The sequence below is a fragment of the Aplidium turbinatum genome, chromosome 13, assembly GCF_918807975.1.
Source record: "Aplidium turbinatum chromosome 13, kaAplTurb1.1, whole genome shotgun sequence".
Taxonomy (NCBI): domain Eukaryota; kingdom Metazoa; phylum Chordata; class Ascidiacea; order Aplousobranchia; family Polyclinidae; genus Aplidium; species Aplidium turbinatum.
The window spans coordinates 10,961,188-10,987,216 of NC_137484.1; the positions used below are offsets into that span (position 1 = coordinate 10,961,188).

At 35.7% G+C, this 26,029-nt stretch overlaps 2 protein-coding genes across 2 annotated transcripts in view; one reads left to right on the forward strand and one right to left on the reverse strand.

Moving 5' to 3' along the window:
* Nucleotides 1-1,885: 1,885 nt before the first annotated feature.
* On the reverse strand, nucleotides 1,886-8,789 carry LOC145781636 (metalloprotease TIKI2-like). Its single transcript, XM_082593311.1, has 8 exons — nucleotides 8,691-8,789; nucleotides 8,114-8,227; nucleotides 7,447-7,657; nucleotides 6,777-7,009; nucleotides 6,436-6,582; nucleotides 5,686-5,887; nucleotides 2,220-2,307; nucleotides 1,886-1,979 (listed from the first exon to the last, which is right to left on the reverse strand). The coding sequence occupies exons 1-8, from the start codon at nucleotides 8,787-8,789 to the stop codon at nucleotides 1,886-1,888; spliced, it is 1,188 nt and encodes a 395-aa protein (XP_082449437.1).
* Nucleotides 8,790-16,159: 7,370 nt separating this feature from the next.
* LOC145781637 (uncharacterized) overlaps nucleotides 16,160-26,029 on the forward strand; it is a 37,497-nt gene continuing 27,627 nt past the window's right edge. The window contains 6 exon segments of the mRNA XM_082593312.1: nucleotides 16,160-16,216; nucleotides 22,302-22,413; nucleotides 24,309-24,350; nucleotides 24,586-24,752; nucleotides 25,006-25,203; nucleotides 25,385-25,591. Of these exon segments, the coding sequence (XP_082449438.1) occupies nucleotides 16,160-16,216; nucleotides 22,302-22,413; nucleotides 24,309-24,350; nucleotides 24,586-24,752; nucleotides 25,006-25,203; nucleotides 25,385-25,591 (783 nt within the window).

A 26,029-nucleotide genomic window follows, 5' to 3' on the forward strand; every position in this document is an offset into this window, starting at 1 on the left:
TTGGAAAATGGACTTCGAATTGCGATCACTTCCATTAAAGTAAATTTGAAAAAAGCCGTCAGGAAAAGAAGCCAGCTGCAAACTTCTCACTGAGTTCGTTTAAAGACAGTGTGACAATAAATTTGAATAGCAGTTTTCTTCAGAAATTTATGCGTCCTAACTTATTATTTCTGGAAGGAGATAACCCCTAATATAAGAATAACATGAATAACAAGAAAAACTACTCTTTTGTGCCTGTAACTACTAGAAATCATATGTTAAATAAACGTGCGGCCCGCGGTTTCACCCAAATATTTATATCTGGCCCTCCTGTAACAAAGGTTGCACACCCCTGGCCTAAAGAACTGTTCTAAAACCCGACGCATAATTTCTCTTCAACTTGATTTATTCAACGTGACTAAAAGTGTGGTATTTATTCTAAAACGATTTGACGCTAAAGCTTTGAAACATACAAATTGAAAGGAACAATCTTTTATTGGAGTTTAGTTGCTTTAACAACAAGTGCAGAAAGAAATTCAAATTAGTCTGAACAAAAAGAAAAAATATATCACTGTAGTTCCACATGTCAATCACGACTTTACTGAAAAAGTTAAAAGGCTAAAAATAAATCTTGCACATTTTAAAAGCAATTTCAATACAAACAACAAGAACTAAAAAAAACACTTTATGTGCAACAAGTAGATACATTGAGGTAGTTTGTTGTTTTTTGTGTTAGCGTCTTATGTTTACAATTTTTTTTTTGCACAATCGCACGACACAAGTCAATCTATATCAATATGTGGGCTAATTAATCTATATTGTATTGTCATATTGGATGCTTTTGGCATAAAGTTAAACACGTAAGCCTTCATTTATCTTTATAACAGTAATGATGGCGGTTAACTTGAACTTTCCATACCACAGCGACTCATAGACATCTGCTTCGACCATCAACCGTACTCAAATACACATGTTGACTTGACAGGTAGTTTACTGTTTTTGTAATGAATGCATGCCTTGGAATAGTTCTCGTAATCAAAATGTAGACGTCATCTGAAAAACCAACACAAGATTACCCAATCAATCGGTAAGCATTCAAACTTAAAACCTGTGTTTCTCACAAGTTCAAGAGCTTGGGTGAAGTTAGTAGGCTACCCTGGGCCTGCATAGCTTCAGTGAACTTGTATTAAAAGGGCCTTCGATCTAAGATATGGTAAACAGGTTAAAGCAAGTTCATATATCTTACCTACCTTAGTAATTTTCTGACTGAAGGTCTACTGGTGACTTGTGGGATATTTATAGCCTACAGAAAATTTGTCGTGGCGTTGTGAACGTCTGAAGTTTAACATATAAATGTTGTCACAGTCTTGGTAACAGATACAGTGAGAGCACCAATCAGAAATAGAATCAACCGTTGTTTATAGCAAACTACATTCTTTTTTGCACTATTGCTTGGAACTATCGGGTTTACAGACCAAGTTTTAAAATTCACACTCTTTGAAGATCTGTGTCTTTTCGGAGAAGTCGTATGAAAGTTTTGTAAATAGTTCGAATCTCTATTCCAATTTTTGTGCACTTGAGGAGAAATACTTGTTGGATAATGATCGATAACTTGATTTTTGGTGTGAAACAACTCCTTCTTTTCACTTTGCATTTCTTTGTGGTGAGACCATGAACTTTTGTGGGATGTTCTAAAAAAAGAAAAACACAAAATTAGAAATGTGTAAACAAGAACATTGAATAAAAAGTTACCTTTATTTTACAAAAAATACATTTATGTATTTCTTCATAGTGCAGTCATACAGTGCAAGATGCGGTCTATTAACAAAATTCAGACTTCAAATGCAAGCTTATTGATTTTATTGCCTTCTTTTTGTTACAGAAAAGTTGAGCATGTACTTTTTTCTTACTTGTTACGCTGTATTCTAAGTTTTTCTTGGTTTTTCTCTCTTTGCTGCAATCGTAGATGCCTTTGTCTTTTGAAGGACTGGCGGATGATTCTGTAACGTAAACAAAATATATCGCCATGATGTATATATAATGTTAAGATGTCGCGTTGTTTAATCTTAACGTAATTCTTAGATCTTAAAAACTAATTTGATAACGTTATTTTTCACATTCCATATACTCACACCGATTCTCACATTTGAACAGCCGTGCTTCACAAATAAAAACTTTGACAAGTAGGGTAAAGCAAAATAATCGTAGCTTATATAGGCTACTATTGCGAAAGAACTCACCTTGAGGATACAGTGTGGTTTACGTTGTGAATTTCAAAGCCTTCCTGCTTTAAAATGTCAATAACAGATTCATTTCCAAGAAAATGACCTGTGCACATAAATGTTTCTTTTAAATAACATATAACAATGGGTAGGACATATGCTGCTTTCCTTATCAGCGGTAGCTCAACTCAGAGGCTTTTTACGGCCATCAGGAACGAATACGACAATATGCATAAAGAAACTTATTTGTTTATGTTTCTTCAACTGTTCGTTAAACCATGAAATTGGTTTGTGCGTTACGAATTTTTAAGGTAACCTGGGGTTCAGATTGACCAAAATGGGTCAATTCATTAAATGGGAACTTGAGCAGAGATTGTGGTCAAAAATTTTAAAAAGAAGTAATGAAATAAATAAATATGTTATTGGTTTAGATTCTTACAGACACTTCAGATTAAAATATCAGAAAAGTGACTCCAAAGGTCCTTCAAATGTAGGTATTACCCCGGATTACCGTGGCACAAAATGCATTAAAGACGCTTAGCCACAGCTAGACTGCAATAAAAGATGCTTAGACACGCTTGGACTGTCAGCGTAACCAACTTTTTGAAATAAAAATAATAAAAAAAATTAAGAACTTTGCAGAGGTTCAAGGGCGGAATCAATCAGCATAACACTCAGAATCCGTACACACGTCGTTTATGAAAATAATTTAGGCATGAAAAATTGACAACCAAAAACAACAAACCCTCAAGTGCTTTTGCCATCAGGATAGTGGAATTCGACTCGGAGGTTAAGCAACAAGTCAACTATTAGTTGACAACTTTAACTGATACCTACAGTCCTACATGTAGGCTGGTGGTTTAAAATAAACAGATCGCAGCTGCTTAGCATTCAAATATACACGAGATTATTTAATTACACATTCCTAAGCTGTAATTATTATTAATGACTTTTAGTCTAATATTTAATTGCATTTTTCTCTTCATGTTAGTTGCACTGCTGTCTGGCATAACAGCATCACATACTTTTCTGCTTTAATTAAACAGGTCTTATCATGCATGGAAGGCATTATCTTACAATTTGGCACTTTCAAGAATTTAATGCAAGGCAACAGTCCCACTCTTGAAGTGTTAATAACGACGGCGATATCCTTTTATTTTTTAAGAAACTTTAAAGTATTTACACAATCCGGGGAATTCATTTATCAACAACAGAGCTTTCCAATTTACGCTATCTGTCCATCACGTTGTAAACAGCTGGTTTTGAGGCGACTGTTAGACTTAGCTAATGCCTCACTTTGGAAGAAACTCTGCTTTCAAACTATGACACACTCTTTTTAATCTGATAAGATCAATTTAAAGCCAACTGAGATGCTTTAAATATTCAACATATGTCCAGTACAGTTCACCAGTTCTTTTGATAAGAAAGTGCTTGAAACAAACAAACTTGTTGTAGACAGGATTGAGTGGAAGCTTGAACTGTGCAAGGAAAATAACCGATATGCTATCGAAGGTAGATACTCAGCAGAGGTCAAAACGCAGTGCGTCACTATTAATGTAAAGTCCATTTGTTTTCACTATAATAAAGTGAAACTTTGACAGTAGCGTTTCCTTGACTAAATCGTTACAAACACCATAAAATAGTGAAAAAGTGACCAAAACAAAGTAAAATTTGCCAGAATTGTCTATGGAACCAGATTACTTAACGAACTATTTGATATGTCAGACCTCAAGTTTTAGATTATAACATTTTTACTTTGTCGCAACTCTAGTTTCCCTTTCCACACCATTTTTTTGTTTGTTTCGTGACTGTCCTTGGATGTTGCGTTTGTAGCAGTTAGTGGGTGGAAAGAACTTTTTAAAAAAATGTAAAAAAAACACTGATGAGCAACTTTAAACTGCCGGTTCATTTTTTACTGCAACACCCCGGGAAAGCATTCGTGCATTGAAGCATAATCGGCAAAACTATTTTTTTAACGACTTAAAAGATAATTACTTCCTCAAGTAAAAAAAGTATTGTAGATTAAACAAATAATAATATTACTTTGTGAGTTTGTGCTTGAGTAAAGTATCAGTTAGATTATTAGACTAAAATATAACGGCTAAATTCTTTCAAAATCACTTTGTAATGTTGAAAAATGTTATAACCGAAACTTGCATGTATAAATAAAGCGTTAGCTTGTACCAGACAAGTATGGGTTTTGCGTAGGCTATGTGATGTTAATTGATTCCTATGTGTAAATAGCTGCACTTGTTTAAAATTCAGTCGGTAACAAAAACACAAAACCTAATGGATTTAAAAGAAATGTTGATATTAGCGCGGGCTACATCCCCGTTTACTCGTTTCTACTTAAAAATAAGAAATCATTCAATTCGATTTGTTTCTTGAAAAAATGAGAGCGATGTGAAACAAATACCCATAACTGTAACAATTTATGTTGTTAAAATTACACAGAACAACAAAATCGCTGTATTGCAGCTACTTGTTTGTTTGTTTATCTTTATCCTGCATTGCGGGAAAGCGGACTTGAGCGCTGAGGTGTAGGCTACGCCTTCCGACATACACCTGACCCACGCTGCAGCCGACGGCAATGTCTGTTTTCGGTTGTCTATACGTATGACTTAAATTTGGTACTACCGTACCCATTACAATCGATCACTGGGTAGAGGCAATTATCGTAAAGTTTCTTGCCTAGAGAAACAACAGCAAGTGCGGGTGGCTGGAGTCGAACATGCAGGCTCTCGACTGCGAGCCCAACACGCTAACCACTCGGCCACTGCTGCCGACATCTTGGCCGCACTGCAGAGGTACGCTTAGAAGATTTGTTGCATAAATCGTCATGGCATTTCTACTTAACCCGGCGCACTTAGCAAACACTGCGGTTTTAAACAAGTTCCTCGTGATGACCTATTTGCCGAAGAATAGGTATCGGGTGAGTTAGATACTCAAAACGCGTGAAAATATGCCGCATTTCGAGATAAATGACTGCTTTGAATAACGAAGGCCAATATGCCTATTTAGATTCAAAAAGAATACACAATGGCAAAAAATAGAAAATGGCCTGTTTCAGGCTGTTTGTAACTGCACACAGTAGCCTAGGCTATCATTGCAAGTGAGACACAACAATCCTACTATTTATATTTTGAAAAATGTGAAAAAACAAGGCTGTTTTGTTTAAATTTATCATTCTAGATAAAAAAAAAAAGAAAAGAAGAAGACACTTTTAAGCAACTAATTTGACTCACACAGCCACCAAAAAACCTTCATTGCATAAAAATTCCTGAATTCAGTTCCCTAATACTAAAAGCGTAACTCACCCTCAAATTTTACTTTGAAATGTCAAAAGCAAAAAAGTAAAGGTTTTGTCTACAGGTTGTGATTTCATAATCTTGTCGAAAACAAATCAGCAACTAGCCTATCCAAACATATATCTCAAGATAGATTGTAGCAATTGTGGTAATTTACGAAACATAACCTACTGTACCTGTGCCTAAAGCAAAAAAGAAGCTTTCATTAGGTTTGTCTTTCAATAAGGTCTTGATTCGTTCCGCCATAAGTTGATTTCGTCGGAAAAGCAACTTTGTTTTAAGATAAGAATCAATCTCAGCCGCCGTGGCCATGTCGCCAGAGCTGTATCCTTCGTTTAAAAGTTCTGCCTGGACACTGACGTTGGTCATCAGAGAAATCTACGCATTTTCATTGATCTGTTAGTTACATTACTGAGCTGTAGACAATAGACATTCATACAAATACAACACACCTGACCAAACTCGCTGTGATTTGTTTTGGACTGAAGTCCCAGCTTGCAGCAACTAAGCAAAATGTAAATTTTTCAAACGTTGTTTCAACAAAATGGTGATGATGGATCGACTAATTTCGATGACGAAATTAAGTTTCTTGTATATCAACATTTTGTGTCCGCGTATAAATTCACAATAACTGTTTACAGAATGTACGCGATGATCTAATTGTTGCCCGTTGCTGCATTTCAGCTAGTGGTATGTAACGAGTATGATTAAAATTGCAAACAACCTAAATACCAAAATGATTTTATCGATCGCCATTTGTCTTAGATATGTTTTCAAGTAAAAATGTTGTAATTGTCAAAATAATCTTTAATTCTTCGCTGTAAGATAAATTTCTCTTCAATTTCAAATGCATCATTGTAAAAAAAAGTCTTGCGTCTTTGTTAAAAAGCAGCAGTGATGAAGATTGAGTTGATAGACTGCAATACCTGAGTTGACTCGATGTCCAGTCGAACAGAATCAAGATCTCGACAATTGTATTTTCTAATGAGGTCATCCGTAGTGTACGGAGATATAAGTTGTCCTTGACGAAGCTTCTCAAGAGACAGAAGAGTGTGGTTTAAAATAAACGAAACCTGTGAACACATTAGTTGATGTTTATGCGTTGGTTCAATCAAGTAAACAAATTGGAATCCAGTAATCCTCGTTCATTAATGCAGCAGTGCTTTTGTATACAGTAACTTAGACAAAAAGATTAATAAGGCTTTTAGCCTGTTTTTTTAACGTACTGTAGGTGCCGTATATTATTTTGTGAATTCGTGCAGGCTACCTGAGTATCATTCAATTCATCAAGAGGTTGACACTGGTCATCTGCGCTCTCAATTGCTCCAACGTGTTTTCCTAATTTCCTGGCTTGACGAGCAAGATAAAGGTCAAGAACAGGAGCTACGCGGGATCTCACATCTTCTTTGGTAAGTGAATTTATCATTAACATCGTCCAAATCGGCTTTTTGCGTTCCCAATTTCCGACAATTGACTCATACATTTCCTTGCCATCATAACCTGCATACCGGCAATGGTTTAACTACAAAATCGAAGACATAAGCAAACAACTCATAAACTACGTTTAAGTTTTGTTATGTAGACTTTGATTTTACGAAAGTTTGCTTCTGCACATGACTGGAAGGCTTCCCACTTTTAAGTATGTTTGAATGCGTTTTGTTCTTCGTTTAAATTTTTTTATAGAGATCTCGTAATGTTTTTATTCCCATAAAATGAAGTATTAGAAATGATCAAACTGTGAAATTGAAGACATCAATCAAACAACTTACGTAGATTCGGATTTTAGGAAAGTGTGCTTCTGCAGACGACTGGTAGGCCTATCACTTAAATACTTTGAATCTCGTTTAGAAAAAAGGCGTTGTTGGAATTTTCTATAGAGATCTCCGTAACATTTGTGTACCATAAAAAGATAAAAAAATTGTTTTGAAATAAATAACCTCTCATTTTTTGTTCCGTCGACATCCAGCTTGGTATTGCTTTCTTTATATATGCAAGATGCCTTTTCAAGCGTCGATACAGGTCTGCTGGAAGAACTTCACGTAAACGAGTACCACGTGGTAGCAACTGACAACGTGTTAAATCAGCTCTTGTTCTTGGGTCCGTGAGATCCAACTCCAGAAATACGTTTTTGTTTTTTTCAAATGCCACCTACAGAAGATGATAAATGTAATAGAATGTTCAAGTTACAGTAAAAGTTTGTAAAAATAACAACTGAAACCTTTATAGACGGAATTTAAATCAATTTGTAGCCTAAATGTATCCATATAGCCTATATTTGAAAACTTATTGTACGCTTGATATGACAAAATCAGTCTGTTTACAAAATAATTATTTTCGCTGGAAGGTGTTTTGACCATTAAAGTAGCATAGAATACAATTTTAGCACGAACTCAAAATTTGAAAATTACAACAAAAATAATTATGACAACGAAATCACGATAAGTTAGCAAAATTACAGTAGTATTAAAGGACAACATCCCTTTGCAGATTTCATGTTGCAGTATAATAATAGGTAGGCCTACCAAAAATAGTCGGCTACTTTTATTCTAAAACAAACATGCCTTAAACAGGCAAAATACTCTATTTCTATTAGTAGGCATATACCTTGGAACTTTTTGGAATGTAATTCCACACTCTTGTATAAGAAACGTGGATTGTTCCAAAAAAATAAACAGGTGGATTCCTCTTCATGGTCCACATGAATGATCCCGAATGCGTCTGCAGTCAATTAGTAATTTATTAAAAATTGAAACTGGTCAATTGTTTTCTTGGACAACAATTGAAAAACAACAATTGATTGAAAAGTAAATATGATTTTTTACTATTATTTCATTGATGTTATATTTTTATGGTTAAGCAAAATAATAATTGTTTTTACTATATCAGCTAATAACTTAGGCTGGTAAGAAAATATCCTATATCGGCTACTAACATCTTTGAATTAGCCGTTTAATTGGATAAACTGATACATATTTTACTTACTCCATTTTCCTTTCTATTTAGTTATTTTTGTTTTCATTGAACTTGTTTGTTCAGTTTAATGCCTATCGCACGTTACTGCACCTCAGAAGGCTAATCGTAACTTTTAGGATCTGGCCATATTTAATTTTTTTTTATTTTACGGAGCGTATAAAAATGGAACATCTCTCGGGTTATTTTTAAAGAATTTGTATAAAGCTACCTTGTCTCCACAAAGGGCATCTTTATTTTTTAACTTCTTGCCAGAAATCACAACATAGGCAAGACATAATACGACCATAAATACACTTTTTCTTGTCATCATAGTATGTATTCTTGTCATCATCGACATTGTATCTTGCTACCTCGGGACCAAGTGATGCTTGAACAAGTTACACGACCCTCTATCTGCGTGGTCGTCCTGTGAATGAACTCTTGGTCGCTTGTGCATCTATTTTTAAAGGAAACATGAAGAAAAAGGGTTCAGATAGAAACAAATGAGCATCGGCGTGATTGATGACAATTTCACCGCTGAGCGGACTGGATATTCCGGCCAAAAATCTTGTAGGTCATCGAGACCTACCCAACTAGCGAAACTGGTCATTATTTACGAAGATTCAACGTCTTGAAACTTTGAATCAATGTAGGTTTAGGTCGATTTTGTTCACTGAATGTTTGAATAATTGTTTCTGTTTTTGAATTTTCAATTTCAGTTTGACATAACGATTCCTAATATGCTTCTTTTGAAATTTCCATGAAGAGTTTGTGCAATATAAATGCAGTGTGAAATAATGGCAGTATTCCACTTACAAATTGTGCAACTGGTTACCCCCACCTTTAAAAACAAATTACATCATGTGCTAAAAGAATACAATACGGCATCCTTAAAGAGTAGGCTTTGTAAAAGCCAAGTGTAGCATGCATTGCCGGTGCCAAACTGTCTTCTTGTTGCATTCAAAGTCACATTCACTTTTTTAAACAAATTTGAGGATCTTTAAATAAAACTACCAAAAAGTTGCATAATTATATCATAGCACGATATGCTTTAAGTTTTGACATATGAGGGGGTAGCTACTTGAAAAGACCATTTTCCGCCAGAAGAAAATGAGCAAACGCATTGACATTTCTATTCATGTGTCATTCTGAATAGTGCATTGACTTTCGTTCCATTGCTATCTGTCAATCACTGTATAATTGTTGATATAAATCGTTTTAAAATTTTAATCAGTAGTTCGTCGGGATAATCGGGTAGTCTATTTGCAAGCTATGACGAACACAAACGGTTATTGCCTCCTGCAAAATATCTCAATACTAAGCTTCAATTGATGTCTCTCACATTCGAATATCTTTTATTTTTTTAAACTTATTTTTTCCTTTTTTAAATCACTTTTACCAGGTACAGTTTGTTGTGTAGGGTGCAGTGGTTAGAAAATAAGTTAGAAATTCATTGAGTTTTTGCTAATTTGCAAAATTGATGTTACTGATTTCCAGGCCATTTCACAGTGCAAACAGGAGTTGATGAGGTGGTAAGAAACTGGAAAAATCTTGTGTTGACTTTTTTTAAGTCTTCAAAATCTTATTGGCACTTTGAAAAATTTATCTCGCATTTATTCGTCACTTTAGGAAGTTTTTTTTGGTGTATTCAGCGTCAAACAGTCGACATTTCGCCGTTATTCTGAACGTAAAAGAAGTTTTCTTTCCTAATTTAAAGCTTGTGTTAGAACATTCGGTGCTCTTGCACAAGACGCCCTGTTGGTCAACTGGACAAAATGATGACGTCAAAAAACGTCACACACATTGGAATATACTATTATGAAAGAGGAAGTGCGGGGTGGAAATCGATCGTCTTTCAGTTCACGCCCTGCGTGTTCACGATAATTAATTCGATCGTCTTTCAGTTCACGCCCTGCGTGTTCACGATAATTAATTGTCTCCATTTATTCATTTCTTGCTCAATTTCAACAGATTTGCTATCGTTGAAAAGCACAAGCATATATCTAACCAACTAAGTTAATATCAAGTCCCAAGATACTACTAGCTCCATCTGGTGGCCACCTAAACTTGACCAAATTCAAACCATCACCAAAACTTCATTTTAAATGATAAACAATCTAAATCAAATCCAATTAAAAGAACATGTCACTGTTTATTGAAGGGCTAACCTTCATTTTTATATCTTATTTAATATATGAGCAATCGTTGTTCGAAGACAGCCCCCCAACGAAGCTTTTTCCCAATGCATTTCAATGGCGAATCGATCGTCTTTCAGTTCACGCCCTGCGTGTTCACGATAATTATTAATTGTCTCCCATTTATTCATTTCTTGCTCAATTTCAACAGATTTGCTATCGTTGAAAAGCACAAGGATAGATCTAACCAACTAAGTTAATATCAAGTCCCAAAATACTACTAGCTCCATCTAGTGGCCACCTAAACTTGACCAAATTCAAACCATTATCAAAAGTTTATTTGCAATGATAAAAACATTTAACGACAACCAATTAAAAGAACATATTACTGTTTATTGAAGGGCTAACTTTCATTTTTATATCTTATTTAATATGCGAGCAATCGTTGTTCGGAGACAGCCCCCCAACGAAGCTTTTGCCCAACGCATTTCAATGGCGAATCGATCGTCTTTCAGTTCACGCCCTGCGTGATCACGACAATTAATTGTCTCCCATTTATTCATTTCTTGCTCAATTTCAACAGATTTGCTATCGTTGAAAAGCACAAGCATAGATCTAACCAACTAAGTTAATACCAAGTCCCAAAATACTACTAGCTCCATCTGGTGGCCACCTAAACTTGACCAAATTCAAACCATTATCAAAAGTTTATTTGCAATGATAAAAACATTAAACGACAGCCAATTAAAAGAAAATGTTACTGTTTATTGAAGGGCTAACCTTCATTTTTATATCTTGTTTAATATGCGAGCAATCGTTGTTCGGAGACAGCCCCCCAACGAAGCTTTTGCCCAACGCATTTCAATGGCGAATCGATCGTCTTTCAGTTCACGCCCTGCGTGATCACGACAATTAATTGTCTCCCATTTATTGATTTGTTGTTCAATTTAAACAAATATGCGATCGGTGAAAAGCACAAGCATAGATCTAACCAACTAAGTTAATACCAAGTCCCACTATGCTACTAGCTCCATCTGGTGGCCACCTAAACTTGACCAAATTCAAACCATAACGAAAACATCATTTTAAATGATAAACAATCTAAATCAAATCCAATTAAAAGAACATGTTACTGTTTATTAAAGTGCTAACTTTCATTTTTATATCTTATTGAATATGCGCGCAATCGTTGTTTGAAGACAGCCCCCCAACGAAGCTTTTGCCCAATGCATTTCAATGGCGAATCGATCGTCTTTCAGTTCACGCCCTGCGTGTTCACGATAATTAATTGTCTCCCATTTATTCATTTCTTGCTCAATTTCAACAGATTTGCTATCGTTGAAAAGCACAAGGATAGATCTAACCAACTAAGTTAATATCAAGTCCCAAAATACTACTAGCTCCATCTAGTGGCCACCTAAACTTGACCAAATTCAAACCATTATCAAAAGTTTATTTGCAATGATAAAAACATTTAACGACAACCAATTAAAAGAACATGTTACTGTTTATTGAAGGGCTAACTTTCATTTTTATATCTTATTTAATATGCGAGCAATCGTTGTTTGGAGACAGCCCCCCAACGAAGCTTTTGCCCAATGCATTTCAATGGCGAATCGATCGTCTTTCAGTTCACGCCCTGCGTGTTCACGATAATTAATTGTCTCCCATTTATTCATTTCTTGCTCAATTTCAACAGATTTGCTATCGTTGAAAAGCACAAGCACATATCTAACCAACTAAGTTAATATCAAGTCCCAAAAACCTACTAGCTCCATCTAGTGGCCACCTAAACTTTACCAAATTCAAACCATCACCAAAACTTCATTTTAAATGATAAACAACCTAAATCAATTCCAATTAAAACGCTAACAAAAGTGCAATGTCGCATGAAACAAAATTATTTTTTTAACTTAATAAAAGTTACGTTTGTAACATGATTTTTGTGTGTCAACGTTTAAGGTTTGGACCTATGAATCATTTTGTTTACACACAAGGATGCCTTTGGGAAAATGACTTCTTGTGGTTATGAAAGAACACGAGAATGCAAGCCCAAGTCATTTCATTACGGTTTCGTTACTTACCTTTGATCCATATTTAAGCCTAGGTTTATTCGGCTTAGCCTATGTGTTGTGAAAAAATTATTTGGCTAAGCATTGAACAAAACATAAGTATCCGCACCCACTGTATCGCTGGTTGTTGTTTCTTTTTATTATTTGCAGAAGTTTCTCCATCCAAATAGGAACAATTTTCTGGTTCCTGCACTTGGAGCTGACATCACTTGCTTCCTCAACCGAACTTTTCCAGTTGATGTCGACTGCGGGCCGAGTGACAAGAATTCTTCCACGACCTCACAAAGGATCAAAGTTCTACACCGCTCTAGAGCACACATCGCTTTCCTATTGATCAGTGTTTGTTACATTACTTGATTCGGACAAGCCATTACACCACCAATTAGGCTATTTGTGTGCCTGATCCTAATCCTTTCTATGACTTTAGCATTTTTTCAATATAAATGGGAGACAATTAATTATCGTGAACACGCAATGCGAATCCAAAAAGACGATCAATTCGTCATTGAAATGCATTGTGCAAAAGCTTCGTTGGGAGGCTGTCTTCGAACAACGATTGCTCATATATTCAATGAGGTATAAAAATAAAATTTAGCGCTTCAATAAACAGTAACATATTCTTTTAAATGGTTGTCGTTTAATGTTTTTATCATTGCAAATAAACTTCTGATAATGGTTTGAATTTGGTCAAGTTTAGGTGGCCACCAGATGGAGCTAGTAGTATTTTGGGACTTGGTATTAACTTAGTTGATTAGATCTATGCTTGTGCTTTCAACGGTAGAAAATCTGTTGAAATTGAGCAAGAAATGAATAAATGGGAGACAATTAATTATCGTGAACACGCAGGGCGTGAACTGAAAGACGATCGATTCGCCATTGAAATGCATTGGGAAAAAGCTTCGTTGGGGGGCTGTCTTCGAACAACGATTGCTCATATATTAAATAAGATATAAAAATGAAGGTTAGCCCTTCAATAAACAGTGACATGTTCTTTTAATTGGATTTGATTTAGATTGTTTATCATTTAAAATGAAGTTTTGGTGATGGTTTGAATTTGGTCAAGTTTAGGTGGCCACCAGATGGAGCTAGTAGTATCTTGGGACTTGATATTAACTTAGTTGGTTAGATATATGCTTGTGCTTTTCAACGATAGCAAATCTGTTGAAATTGAGCAAGAAATGAATAAATGGGAGACAATTAATTATCGTGAACACGCAGGGCGTGAACTGAAAGACGATCGATTCGCCATTGAAATGCATTGGGCAAAAGCTTCGTTGGGGGGCTGTCTCCGAACAACGATTGCTCGCATATTAAACAAGATATAAAAATGAAAGTTAGCCCTTCAATAAACAGTAACATTTTCTTTTAATTGGCTGTCGTTTAATGTTTTTATCATTGCAAATAAACTTTTGATAATGGTTTGAATTTGGTCAAGTTTAGGTGGCCACCAGATGGAGCTAGTAGCATAGTGGGACTTGGTATTAACTTTTTTGGTTAGATCTATGCTTGTGCTTTTCACCGATCGCATATTTGTTTAAATTGAACAACAAATCAATAAATGGGAGACAATTTCCTTCTGGTGTGTTTCATTGCATTTCCACCCCGCACTTCCTCTTTCATAATAGTATATTCCAATGTGTGTGACGTTTTTTGACGTCATCATTTTGTCCAGTTGACCAACAGGGCGTCTTGTGCAAGAGCACCGAACATTCTTTATTATAGTTTTTTCACAAAAATATGCAGGCTAGTCTTCATGTAGCCTATTATAAAGTAGGCTACAAACTAAAAGTCTTCTAATAAAAGACGATTCTATTAAAATGAAGTCAGTTTTCGACAAGATGATAGTTAATTACATTTAATAGAACAGAATCTTCCTTAACACAATTGCCTTCAAAACGGAAAGCACAAGAGCTGATCGATCAACAACAAAAAAGAACTGCTGGAAAATATCGCAAATGAAAATTGTTCTTATGAAAGAAAAAAACAATGACTTTATCTAAGACCACTGAGGCGTCAAGCTAGACTGTTAAAACAACAATTCGTTAACCAAACTTGTACTGTGAAAGCTGTTGAAATCCATATACTTCTGAATATGAAATGTTTCTGATCTAAATTTGAGTGTAATTAATGCTTTGCTCAAATGTCTTCAAGTAGGGTGATCAATCACACTGCAAGATAATTGATAGCAACAAGCTTTTACTATATTGTCAGCAAAACAACAACATGTCACTTTTCTCATGAGGTACACAGTCAGACATTGCTAATTCGTTCTACTTTGCGTCCGAATAACATCTACTTGTCGAAGTTGTCCGAAAATGAAATAAAAAAGTGTACTCATTTCATGGAAAGAAATTAGCCTGAGAGGTGCTTATATACAAATACAATATGTTTTAAATAGCGAAAAGTGACGAGGGATGAAGTCACTGTCTAGGTATTAACAGTTGCAAAATAAGTATCAGTAAACTATGATCGTATATCATATTTGAATCACAATTTTGAGCCTCTTTTGTCTGCAAACGAATTGACTAGAGTCAAAAGAAAACTCCTATATCCTGTGAGGTGGCTATTTGTTTCACTATAAGTCATACTCTTGTCGAAACGGCTACCCAATAAGCTAATCATTTAACTCAAAAACTGAGTGATAGCCATACACAAAAACTATTTACATATGGTCGTCTAACCAGAACAATTTCGCTTGAGGTTATTTCGATAATTTAAAATCGAGACATTTCCTGTTTAATACGCATGGGCTCTCAACTATATCAATCGTCAAACTTTAAAAGCGTATTTAATAGAAACCAATCTATTTTTGATAATTTTGTAATTAGCATTGCAGAACAGATATCGAAAAAGCAAAGAGCCACAGCCCTGCAAACTGAACCGGTAACACAAAAAAAATTTGGTTGAATGGCACTATATTGCAAGCAATGACTACAAACAATTTTCTTTTATATGGTAGGTATATGAACAAAAGAAAATGTTTACTGGCTCAAATTGAGAAAGAAAAACAGCCCTTCAATATTGGATCAACACAACACGCTTTGCTTGCTCACTCAAAGCATTGTTCATCCATTCAACTTTTAAAAATTGTTCTTTAGCGCGCAAAGTGGATAAAGTTTCTTTTGGTTAGCACTACTAGATGTCAGACGACACTTTATTCTTTTTCAACATTGAACAAAAAACAAATTTGGAAGCTTGAATGGAGTGAACTAACATAACATAAAGTTATAAAAAGTTTACCTACGATAACATTACTGTTTTGTACTTTTTTGTAACTAACAAAGCACAATAGTAGCCTACATAACCATAAAATGTAGACAAATTGTTTATGATGGCCTCAAAAGGACTACAACACAAATCAATTTCCCTAATGTTGAGTGAAAGCAGGCAAAAAGCTCAGTTCTATTTTTGCGATGTCGGTGGAATTACTCCCCCCCCCCGGTTCCATCGAATTCAAAAGCGACCATTCCATCCACTGCGGTAATGAAAGAATGAATCCGTCTTCAGTGCTTTTGCATGATTTTCTTAACGAAAAAATTGACAACGAAGTAAGTTAGGTTCTTCAACAATTGGGAAAGTTTATAATCACAAATGTAAAATACAAACGACCTGTCTTAGCCTGATGCTGTGGGTTCGCACACCGCAGTAGTAGTAGCGGTTTGCACTAACTTTTGGAACACAGTTTGTTCAGTTCAGTTGTTTTTATTTCTGACCATCATATCAAAAACAATACACGACAACATAGCAAAGGTCGAGAAAAAGGTAGAAGCGACAAAACGTGAACGTTAAAACGTGCTTGTGACCGAAGTAAGTTATTGAGTTTACTTTGTTTAGGCCAACAGTTTTTTACTGTGGTGAACATAGCATAGCTTTCGCTATAGCACATGACCGTTAACTTCACATTTGTAACGATCATGTTGCTTAAAGCGAAACTCAATATATTGCAAAGTTTATTACTTGTAAAGGTTTTCAACAACTGACTCAGGTCTGGTCACCGAAATTGACAGATTAAAGTTTTCAATTGTTAAAGAGTTGTTCTGTAATTTATTCCATCCACTAGGTGCCGCACGACGTGAATTGCTCAAGCGCTTACCGCGATAGCCGAACTAGTTTTGCTTGATTTTGCAATTTCTTCACAAAACCGAGACCTTAATCAACTGAACTAGCCTATATGTGTGCACATGGCGGTGTCTCACTAGCATTGTGTCGATTACCGAGTATCTCGTTAGGCCCTCGAGTATCTCGGTAGGCCCTCGATACCGAGTAATAATTCGTACAATTGTTTTTGTTCATGCATTCATGTACAGATCTTCTCAGAGAACATATCATATACGTACGAAATAGCCTACCTCAACATCACATATTAAGAGCAGTGGCGTAGCTTGACCATCTTTTTGGGTGCTCACTTTTTCAGTAAACTTTAAGCGTATCGAAAAAAAAACAGTGGAAATGACTCCATTGAACCGCACTTGCGGCTTTTTTAATTACAAGTAGAAAAAAGTTTGCTGAAAAAGTGAACACCCAAAAAATGGTCACGGTATGCCACTGGGGGAAGCAAGAGAACCCCATTTTCATTATTAAAAGAATTGATGACTGTTTGAACTTCTTCCTTCCTCCTAATTACCAATTGAAATTTTTCGGATTACAGTTTTGTGAAAAAACGCAAAGATATGTCAACAAAATCAAATTTAAAAATAGTGTTGAAGTGCTCTTGAAAGAAGTAGGTATCATACATGGCATGTTTGCTTTGTGATTGCAACATATTATCCAACTCTGCAATATCTTGTGCAAATTCTATTTTAAGTGTGTGTTTATTAAATGTTATTGAAAATAATTTCAGCAAAGTTTGCATGAAGTACGGGGATTTGTTGCGGTATTATTTACCACTGATTGAATTGCAAGAACTTTGCTCTTTTGACTCTGGTATCACTGTTTGTTTAAATAATTGGGCAAACGTTGGACTTTGATCCGTAAGGTAGAACTGCTGCTTCAACACTTCGCATCAATTAAAATTCTGAATTGGCAAATCTTTTGCACATCGTAGGCTATGCCACTGTGTAATTTCAACATCAAGCAATGTACATCAAGCATATAACATCAAGCGTGTTTTAACCCTCTGTAGAAAGCGCTCAGTTTTAACTAGTTTAATTTTTGTCAGCAAATGTTATAATAGTCTAAACAAATACTTGTTCATCATTCGACAGATGAGTAGCCTAGCTAAGTTTTGTTTTTATTTTCTGTCTACTCATGAACAACGTAAGACAAGACGCTCATAGGACAACTCCAACAATTTCAGTTTTTTTTTTTTTTTCTTCTTGAGTCATTATTGTCGCTGGCAAGAACAATCGCAATCAAAGACATAAAAGATTGAAAAACTATACACTGGATGAAAGAAAAATAAAGAACGTGACTTGAAGGCGGTGGAATGGAACAGCGGATAAGGCGCCCCCTTTTCAATCATGCGATTCTGACTCGGCCCCTTGTTTAATCTGGCTGTTGAAAAACTACCGCTTATTTCTACCCAGGATGCAATAAATCGGCTGGGCGTACTTACTTACTAAAGAAAAGACGACCGAGAGAAAAAAAATGGCTACCCTCTTCTAGTAAGTGCTGAAGGACTTGTATGACAATACCTTTCTTTTCATTCCCTGGTACTTGGTACAAAAGCCTATCACCCTTTGCCTTTAGCCTACTGTAAGAAGTAGATTCCATGGAGGCAATGACGAAAGTTGTGTTTTAAAACGTTCACAATAACTTATATAATTACATAAAGTTTGTGGCCTTCACATTTTAACTCATTGAAAATCATTACATGTCAAACACTTTGAAGTGGTGTGAGGGATTCTTGCAAGACAGCTGCGTAAAAAATAAATTATACTTTGGTTTACAACGTAAAGTCACAAATCGTTAACTTTACCACGCATGCACTAAGTCACAGACCCTTCCTTACTATTTTGCACCACACAGACTGGCTTTGATCTGTAGGCTACGTTGTTGTTTGACCTGAAGGTGGTCACACGTAGCCTACAGTAGGCAATAACGGATCCAGGGGAAGGCAAATGGTTATGTGCCCTTCTTTTTAAAAAAAAAAAACAACCGAGACAGATGGTGTAAATATATTCATCGTTTTTACGAAATTGTTTCATTCTCTTCACTCGCTCAACCACATTTGTTTAACCTGACCGGTGGTGTGGAGGGAGCGGTCGGGATGCATGTGTCAGAGACATAGTAGATTTAAAATGTAAAAAAAAAATCCTTGTGCTTCTCTAACACTGAGAAAACAATGTAATATTCTGGTGTAAACAGGGCACTCTTTTAACTAATGAACGATTGGTTTAGTCTAAATGAGTTGAAACGTGCTTTGTATATGCTACATAGAAATGTAGAGAGACCTGGGAGGGAATTATGAAATTTTACTGAGGGACTATGCACAACACTGTACACTACAAAACTTTTGCTAAAAAATAAATTATATGTCCTCCTTTTGTGGTCATAAAAAAAAACTATTTTAATCTCTATTTCAGTTTTACACCAAACCTTGCTCAAACTTTTACAGAATAATAGTTTTAATTCATTAAATTAAGTCAAACAAGTGTTTGTCAAAGTAAAAAATATCGGTCCATAAAATACGCAAAGAACGCCCCAAAAAAGATAATTTCTTCAAAATTTCTGCGGCAAGCCCCTAAACAGGCTAAAAATTAATAGGCCCCCCACGGCGGTCCCTTCTCCGGGCCGGAGAAAATGGGGAACGGTTAACACGAACTTGGTCAGGATAGGTTACACCTCGATTTTTAGCCTTCGGCCGCAAGGTCATATGCTTTTGGGAAAGTATGTTTGTCAATGGATAGTTAAGGTTAACAATCACTGCATGTGTTGGGTTGGTTTTGTGAAGAGCAAAGTTCAAACTTATATGATTATTGTTTACGTCAGCATTTACAATTGCAGAACAGTGTTAACATATCATTAAACAAACCCAACGGTTGCAACAGGTCAGTGTTCTTTAAAAAAATAAACGAAAAAAAAGCCACATCACATTGCACAATTATTGGCTAATTTTTGTGTTATAATTTCCTAGTCTTCGTGCGATTAGGTCTTCACTGTAAACATTTGAGAAAAGCTTGTTGTTAAATAGATAAATAATTACGAGCATGCATAAATTAACCAAACGTAACCCTGATTTACTTTTGGGAAATTGCATTGCATACCTTTGTGTATTTGCACTTGTTTAGAAGCTATTGATATACGAAATTGGGTAAAGAACACATGGCATTGATATTTTTAATATCAATATGTCAACATAAGATACGCAGACGACACGGTATTAATCCCCGCATCAAACTCCAGTTTACAAAACTTACTCGACATAGCCATTAAGCAAAGTGAGAACCTTGCACTTAATTTGAATGCAACGAAAACCTTCTGCATGACTATCTCATCAAAGGAAATAACTCCAGTATGCACAATCAAAATACAGAATACACCGCTCTCACAAGTAAATAGTTTCAACTATCTGGGTTTTATAGTTAAATTTTAGCCTACATGTGTACGTTTGGTCAGTTCTGCTATATGGCTGTGAATCATGGACTATAATATGCCCTCAGATGGAAAAGAAGATCAACAGTGCTGAAATTTGGTTCATTCGGAGAATGATTGGAATCAACTGAATGGATAAGATCACTAACAAGGAAGTGCGGAGACGCTTTGGCTGTACCCCTGGCGTCCTCATCACAACTATCAAAAAAAGGCAAATGACATTTATCAGGCATGTCTATCGCAAACGCGGAGTTGAACACTCGGCAATGATGGGGCCACTTCCTGGTCAGAGGCACTGGGGGCGTCCACTTTTGGAAATCTTCAAAAATCTTTCAACGTGAACAAACCAAGATTTTGTAAACTTAATAAGAATTATGGACAATCGATCGTTATGGAGACTCACGGTAGCCGACGCCTTGTTCAGGCATGACCTATGATGATGATGTCAATGTGCACGCTAAATTTGTTTTGAAACAGGGGCGGATCCAGCAAGTAGCCTTAAGAGGGGGAATTCTAACAAAACACAAATTGTCAAATTGGGGCAATTTGACAAATTACCCCAATTTGACATTGACAAAACACAGTGATGTGTAGGTCTACATTAATCCTTCCTTGCAAATATACCGTAAATACACTTACCTTTCTGTGTTGTATGGGGGCGATTGCCCCGATCCCCCTGGATCTGCCATCAGTTTGAAATCTTTATAATATTAGCCTACCTGTACTTGTATTGGCAGTGATAATGCAATTTTAAAAACATGCTACACAAAAAAATGAAATTTTAAGAAAACTTTGCTGTCAAGCCATTTCTGACGATCTTTTGTGATACAATAATTAAAATATCTTATTGTGGATATAGTTGCTAATGCTAATCTAACCAACATTGCAAAGATGCATCTTCGGAAATTAGCCTACAATTTGTAATCCACAATATAATAAAGATAAGTAGTTAGTATGGCTTAAAAGTTCTAAAACAGTTAGAGTTAAAACAGAATCAAAAACACAGCAGAATGTAGAATTTCCTGTCACACACAACGTCAGAATTTTAGGATCGAATTATTTGACTCTCTCCCAAGGATATCTGAAGAAGGAGATAGCCTACGAAGGCTCGCTGCGAATGCTTTTATTCTCACGACACTACCAGGGCGGTAGTTTGTAGTGCGTTAAACATACGGTTCTTTTCAAAATTACAGAAAGTTTTGTAGTTCAGATAGTACAATCAGCTGCAGAAGACAGGTAGCAAATGTTACGTAAAGCATATTTACCAAATATTTTCAGTAGGCTAGATGTAAAGCAAATAATACGGGTAGTTGAATAAACAAGTAATCATGACCATGCTGTGAATATCCAGACCTGATGCTAATAGCAAAATGCGGGTTATCATAACAAAATTTATTAAACTACTATCGGTGCCAATTGTCATTTTACGATAAGCAGAGATTATTTATGATAAACAGAAGCCCTTCTATTGTCAGACGTAAGAAAAGCCTTCGTATCCTCTTTAGATATCCCTGCCTTCTCCGGCTAAGCCCCTCATTGATAAGTCTTGTATGATTGGCCTGCATTACATTTTATTGCAAAAATGCTTTTAAGGCATTTTACTAGATTTGGCAAAACGTTTTTTAAAATGTAAATAACTCATATCATAAAGTTACAAGATTTTTATTACAAGCTGGAAAGCTGTGATTTGTGTTGCTTTAATTAAGGTAAACATAGCCTGCACTGTAGAGTGATTTGGTAGGCTTTTATACTACAAATAAAGTATGTAGGCCTAGGCTATTTTGTTTTTGCGTAATCGATTATCGCGCTAAGTAGGCTAAGTGTTTGTCACAAGAAAGGTGTCCTTCCGCCATCCAAAAGCTTTCACGAAAGGTGATGTCCCAATGGCCGTAGTCCAGTAATCCTTTGTCCGTTGCGTCACCTGTATGAAACTGTTTGATTCGAAAAAAAAAATCCTTGCCTGTCATATCATCAATATTGCATCACAGTGAAGTGACCTATTGCAACGACATTAAACCAATAATGCTTGGGTGACCAGAATTGCGAGCGTAGCCATTACAGCTTTTTTCTAATCATTTTTCACTTGCCTTATAAATACAGACAGAGAAGATACTCTGCTTTGGATCAGCGAAAAGTGAACCCGAGATCATGAAGTTCCAAGCACTCGTTTTGAGTCTCTTGTTACTCGCAATCATCTCCAACACAGAATCAAGTAAGAAATATTTGTGCAGTTATAGTAATGGACAATTAATTTGTACTGTCTAGCAAAGATTAATTATTAAAAACTGCGATAATTGTCCTAATCCTAAAGTTGGTATTCTAATAGCTTACTTCTGAACGTCATAATTTGTAGATTGTTCTATTAAAGACAGAGATTCCCATTTTCAATTTTACTCAGTTTGTCAATAATCTACACAAGTTCTGTTTTATCGCAGAAGAGCAAACATAAAGTTACTTTGATTTAAAGTTTTAAATAAGTTTTATCCTGCAATTAATTTGTTTTGTGTCTTTTAGAAACTACCAATTGATGTATTAAAAATGTTCTGATTTCGTATTTGGAAACGCATTTAGTTACGTTTAAAGAAAGAGTTTGTCACAATGGTTACGATTAACCTTTGTCATCTAGTAGTCGACCATTGTTTCGTCCAGTAGGCTCTTGCAATTTATGCCTAAGAAAAGATTTTTTTTTCTTTTAGGTTTCCGTAATTATTTACTGAAAAAAAAAGTTAAAAAAAACAAACTATGTTTGCTTGTTATGCTTTCGTGTGCCTATGACCCAAAATCAATTTTAAACTCTATTATTTACGCTTAGGCTACCTTAATCAACACCAGATCTCGTGACATTAACGCGTAACCAGGCAGTTTTAGATAAGTGGAAAAGTGGCTTTTGACAACAAAAATTGAAATCTGCAGGCGATGAAATACGTTTTCGTGAAAATTTCCAAAGTTTTAATAAATGCAAGCCAGTAGACATTCGATGAAATATGTATTCGTATCAATAACTTTATGGTTTGATCTCAAAATGAAAAAATTGCCATGAACGACATGCCATTGGTTTCCAACCACCAGACTTAAAATCTTTCAATTTTGTTAAATTTTTTGAGATAATTAGGGTGTAGTAATGCAAATTATACTGTAACTTAATAACAATTTCAGTGATGCAGGCTGCAGTAAATAAAATCGTTGTAACAACGTGTTGAAAGCTACTTGGCTGCATATTTGCAAAGGTGTACTGAGTTTATACGTAGGATGAAGGCAAGAGAGCAACGCGTATACGTTACGGATATAATATCAAGTTTTCTATGGTGCAAGTTACATTAAGTTTAACGTGTATTTAGTTATGTATCAGTGGTAGTGCTGACTTGACTTAATCATGTGCATTCTTGCAACTGGCATGTAAAAAATTCAAAGTCAAAATCTGATAGTAATTCAAAGCGTAAGTATGGTTGGCAAAATTCAAAGCCTGGTAGCCTTTACCAAACATAATAGCCAACCAGGCTCCCGAATTATTTTCTTTGAATCAAACAAAACCTCAGCTGTTACGCTTGCTTTTGCAATGCTGTTGTTTTTCTATCAAGAACAACGAGAAAAATCATTTACTTTTGTTATAACGGTCAACAATTGAAAAAGATTGACGTCACAATTTTCCCATTTTAGATTAATTCCATTGTCTAGTGAACGTTTCCGTTATCTTTGCAAAGCTGCGGAATTGCTTTATTGTTTGTTGTTTTACATTGTTCTTACGTTACGTGCATGCAAAGCAACGCAACTTTAAAGCACCAACTTTCAAGCACACCAACCATTATCACCTACAAGATAAACTCCGTGTTGGACTTTGTCCTGCAGTTTTCCCCTTACTCATTGCGAATTATTTTGTTGATTCTTCCTTGCAATGCAATAAAATACAAGTCAATTTACAAGAGACATTGACCTAGTTGCATTCGTTTAGTGAAAAAAGTTTATTTCGAGAACGTCTCATTGGCGATAGCAATGTACCCCATCGTCCCTTGCGATAAGGAGCGATCGAAAAAGTGACCGTTGCTGTGTTTCACCAAACCACGGCTTTAGAACGGTTTTTAAAACTTGCTATTTTTTTACACTTTACAGGATCGTTGGAAACATCTTTCAAATGCGCAACTACTTGTGCAGGTGTGTAAAGCTATCACAATTGTCCAGATTTTTGACCTGATATTTTCAGAATTGTGTAGGCTACTTGAAAGTTTATCTAAAGTCATTGTTCAACCTCAACACGTCATGTGATGAACTACTTATTGTATTTGTAACTTTTATCAAGACTTTTTCATGGTATTTTACTTACGTCTTGTGGAACACGAAACATAGTTGTATGACTAAACGTTTTCTTGTTTGTTTTTTTGATTTTTAGAACCGCAAACAATTGCGTATACTCCGGGCTATACATATCAGTACAGCTATGCTGCTGCTGTGGTTAGCTCCTTCCACGATGGCCCGGCCGCAGACCAAAGTTCAGAGATAAACATCCGAGCAAATGCGATGATAGACGTATTATCGCACTGCGAGATGGTCTTGCGGGTAAGATGCTTGTGTTTGCAAGCCACATTGTTATGTTATCATTTTTCATTTTATTTGACGGTGTTAACTCATGTTAGACCTTTCCATGCCTGGTTAACGTTAGTACAACTATTTCCCAAGTGGATTTTCGTCAAAAAAATGTAAAACAAAAACAATCTTGACGTGAGTTGTCAAAAAGAAAAGGGTTGACTTTACGTTTTACCATTGATACATCTCTAGCAAGTTTCAAACTTAACTGTCCATTGCTTTTCAGATAAGTGGAGCATCCATTGAAAATGGCGGCTTCGTTTCAAACGACAACGCCCAAAGATGGATCGACAACATGGAACGGAACCCAATGCACTTTAATTTCCAAGATGGGCAAATACCCCAGGTTTGCGCCTCTAACGACGACCCCACATGGGTACTTAACATCAAAAGAGGTATCCTGTCAGCTCTCCAAGTGTCTTCAGTGGAAACTATAGATGCTATTAAGGAGGTAAGTAAACAGATTTCTTTTCTTTTTTTAATTGTTTGATACCATATAATGGAAAACATTTTGATAACATTTTAACGTTTCAGTCACACTTAAAAAAAAACGGTTGATTTTCCAAAAAATATAAATTAAGTAGCCTAACATTTTCAATATAAAGTTGACAGTTGATTACGCAATAAACTAAGCAATCAACGATTACTTTTCCTGACTTCAGACTGACGTAACCGGGACGTGTGAATCATCTTATGAAGTTGAAAGCACTGGTGAAAGTATGGACATTGTCAAACGTAAGAACTACAACTCTTGTGAAGACAGAGAGAAGCATCTTCTTTTTTCTCACTTCACTCCATACTCCAGTGAATCGGTAAGTGTTTATTGCAACTTACATAACAGGCGTCCAAAATTTGTTACTGTGGTCTGCACTGAAATGATAACGACATGTGTTACTTTTTAGATAATATATAAATAAAAAAATTTCATAAACTACCTTCCACTTTTGTAGTTTGAACTTCCTTATATGAGATAGGATGAATGTGAAATTAGTCCTTCGCCATTTTTTTTTTTTTTTTCTTTGTCTGTACCACAGTATAACTGTTCTAAACAGAAGACTTCCACTGTTCTAAACGTATCAAACAAGTATGAAAAAATGCAGTACGCCTTCAGTTGTGTTTTTCCAGTAAATATGACATAATCTCCTCGGTCACAAAAATACTAAGACAAAACTTGCGTTTTCTTCTTCATGTGACTTGCCTGCGCCAAACATAGGCAGGAGTTGCATTCCAAGCAAACCTACCGTATTGTT